The sequence below is a fragment of the Gymnoscopelus braueri genome (assembly GCF_963280865.1).
Source record: "Gymnoscopelus braueri genome assembly, chromosome: 13".
Classification (NCBI taxonomy): domain Eukaryota; kingdom Metazoa; phylum Chordata; class Actinopteri; order Myctophiformes; family Myctophidae; genus Gymnoscopelus; species Gymnoscopelus braueri.
Window position 1 is genome coordinate 47,358,664 of NC_137615.1, and position 2,440 is coordinate 47,361,103.

The following is a 2,440-nucleotide window of genomic DNA, read 5'->3' on the forward strand; positions in this document are numbered from 1 at the left end:
AGGAGATGAAGTTAGCAGTTTATTTGTATAAAAGGTAGATAAGAATTAAATGGTGTGAAAGACAGTGGCGACGTCGTCTGGTCCACAGATTGTCATGGCAGGGCCTGCGGAATGGGAGAAAAAGAGAAGGCAGGAGTCAAGCACAGAATGTGCCATGTTCATCAGGGATCAGGTGAAATGTAAGCCAGTGCTATTTCTATGAAGAGGTTAAGCAGCAGCGTCATTGTCATCATCAGTTATGTAGATGAATGAGAAATTGCACATGTAACAATGCAACAGATGTACCTCAATGGGGAAGCAGCACATGTCCATGATGTAAGGAAGTTGCCACGTCGTCAGGTTCCACAGATTGGCAACGCAGGGCCTGCAGAATGGGAGTGAAAGAGCAGGGAGGAATCAACCACACAATGTGACATGTCCAACAGGGATGATGTGAAACGAAAGCCAGTGATATTCGTGTGAAGTGGTAAGCATCATCACTATTAGTTATGTAGATTAATGAGAAATGAATGTAACAATGCATGAACCTTGCCTCAATGGGGAAGAAGCAGTTGTCCAGGAAAGAAAGGTGCAAGGCTGCCAGGTTGCGCAGTTTGTCATGACAGACTCTGCAGAATGGGTGAATGTCAGCGGTGACTTTTATGAGAGGGGTTTTGGTGCTGTGTGATGAGCAGAGGCCGGATTGTGACCTATGTGGTGGCAGAAGTTGCTGGAACAGTGCGGGATAATATTTTTTTCCCTGTAACAAACAACTTTGTCAACCACCAATTGGTCAGCTGTTCCTGAAGTTCATTAGGGGGGAAAACCCTATTAATAGTAGTGTTTTGAAGTGGATTCTTTGTTTGACCGGGGGCCACTGCAGGTTGTGTAGGACTGGTGTGAGATGGTCTCTGGAACGGGTGCTGGTGAGCGGGCAAGCCAGTGATATTTCTGTGAAGTGGTATGCAGCGTCATTGTCAGCATCAGTTATGTAGATTAATGAGAAATGGCACATGTAACAATGCAACAGACGTACCTCATTTGTGAAGGAGCACTTCCCCATGAAGGATAGTTGCAACGCCCTCAGGTTCCACAGATTGTCATGCATGGCAGAGGCTGCAGAATGGGAGAAACGGAGAAGGCGGGAAGGAACCACACAATGTGAGACGTCCACCATGGATCATGTGACAGTAAAGACAGTGATTTTTGTGTGAAGTGGTAGGCATTGTTAGTTATGTAGAGCAATCAGAAATGACACATGGAAGAATGCAACAGCCTTACCTCAATGGGGAAGAAGCACTTTTGTGAAAACCACGTTTTCAGTCACGTTTTCAGTGTGGTTTTCCTGCTGGTGTATGGCATACTTCAGGGCTGCTGGGTCACCCTTTCTTGAACTGGCAACATATAGCTGTCCGTGAGTGAAGACAGGGGATCGAAGCCAGACCCCCACTGTTGTAAGTGTCTGCCCTTGGGATTTGTTGATGGTGGTGGCGAAAGCAGTGCGGACTGGAAACTGTCGCCTGGCCCAGTCAAAAGTGAAAAGTCCAGCATCAGGAATGAACTTGATCCGAGGGATGAGGACCTCCTTTTGCGTGGCTGCCATTTTGCACAGCAGCAGCTTGTTGTTGAGGGTCCTCTGGAATAAGAGTTTGGTCCCATTGCAGAGTCCGTCTTTGGGGCTGATGTTGCGGAGTAGCATCAAAGGCATCCCAGGCTTGAGGGTGATGATGTGCCTGGGAAATCCATGGGGGCAGAGGGTGTTTACATATTCCACGTTGAAGCGCATTACATCTTGGTCGTGTGTTAGGGTGTCAGCACTGCTCAGCTTGGTTGAGGTACCTGGCATCCAGGTCTCCATTATGTCATTGATGGTGTCTACTTCCTTGTTGGTAGGGGCAAGCAATGATCTGCCATCCATCCACCCAGTGTTAGTGAAGTTGTTGGGCAAGTCAGGGAACACTGTGTTGCAGAACTCCTTCATGGAGTTCTCCTCTGCTGTGTTGTCAAGGGCGGTGTTGGCTTGAATGTGGAAACACATGTCTTCTGGGATGGAGACGAAGTCGTTGTCATCATTGGCTGTGCCATCGCCAATGCTGAGAGTCCACTTGTCGAACTCCTCCAGGCGTGGGTCACCACTGGCCCTGACTCGCATGTTCTCTGTGAGGCTGAATACGGTGAAGTGTCGCCAGAGCTCTGAGTTGTTGAGGCAGATCTGTACAATGTGGGCCTCATTTGCCCCTTGAACCACTGGGAGACACTGACGGAAGTCACCAGCCAAGATGATAATTTTTCCACCAAATGGACAGTTTGGCTTATTCATCAGGTCTTGCAGTGTGCGGTCAAGTGCCTCCAGCAGGTAGCGGTGCATCATGGTGGCTTCATCAATCAGCAGGAGGCGTGACCGGCGCACCAGCTTGGCTAGGTTGCTCTGTGCTGTGATGTTCAAGGTTGTGTCCTTTGT

At 48.7% G+C, this 2,440-nt stretch overlaps 1 protein-coding gene across 1 annotated transcript; it reads right to left on the bottom strand.

The window, feature by feature from the left end:
* Positions 1 to 823: 823 nt before the first annotated feature.
* On the bottom strand, positions 824 to 2,148 carry LOC308097822 (ATP-dependent DNA helicase PIF1-like). The gene is made up of 3 exons (XM_080445900.1): positions 1,261 to 2,148; positions 1,016 to 1,095; positions 824 to 930 (listed from the first exon to the last, which is right to left on the bottom strand). Exon 1 carries the CDS (start codon positions 2,129 to 2,131, stop codon positions 1,262 to 1,264), a length of 870 nt encoding a protein of 289 aa, XP_080302026.1. The 5' UTR covers positions 2,132 to 2,148; the 3' UTR covers positions 824 to 930; positions 1,016 to 1,095; position 1,261.
* Positions 2,149 to 2,440: the final 292 nt, after the last annotated feature.

Coding starts and splice junctions, on each gene's coding strand:
- LOC308097822 (XM_080445900.1), bottom strand. CDS start 2,131: ATGCGAGTCAGGGCCAGTGGTGACCCACGCCTGGAGGAGTTCGACAAG.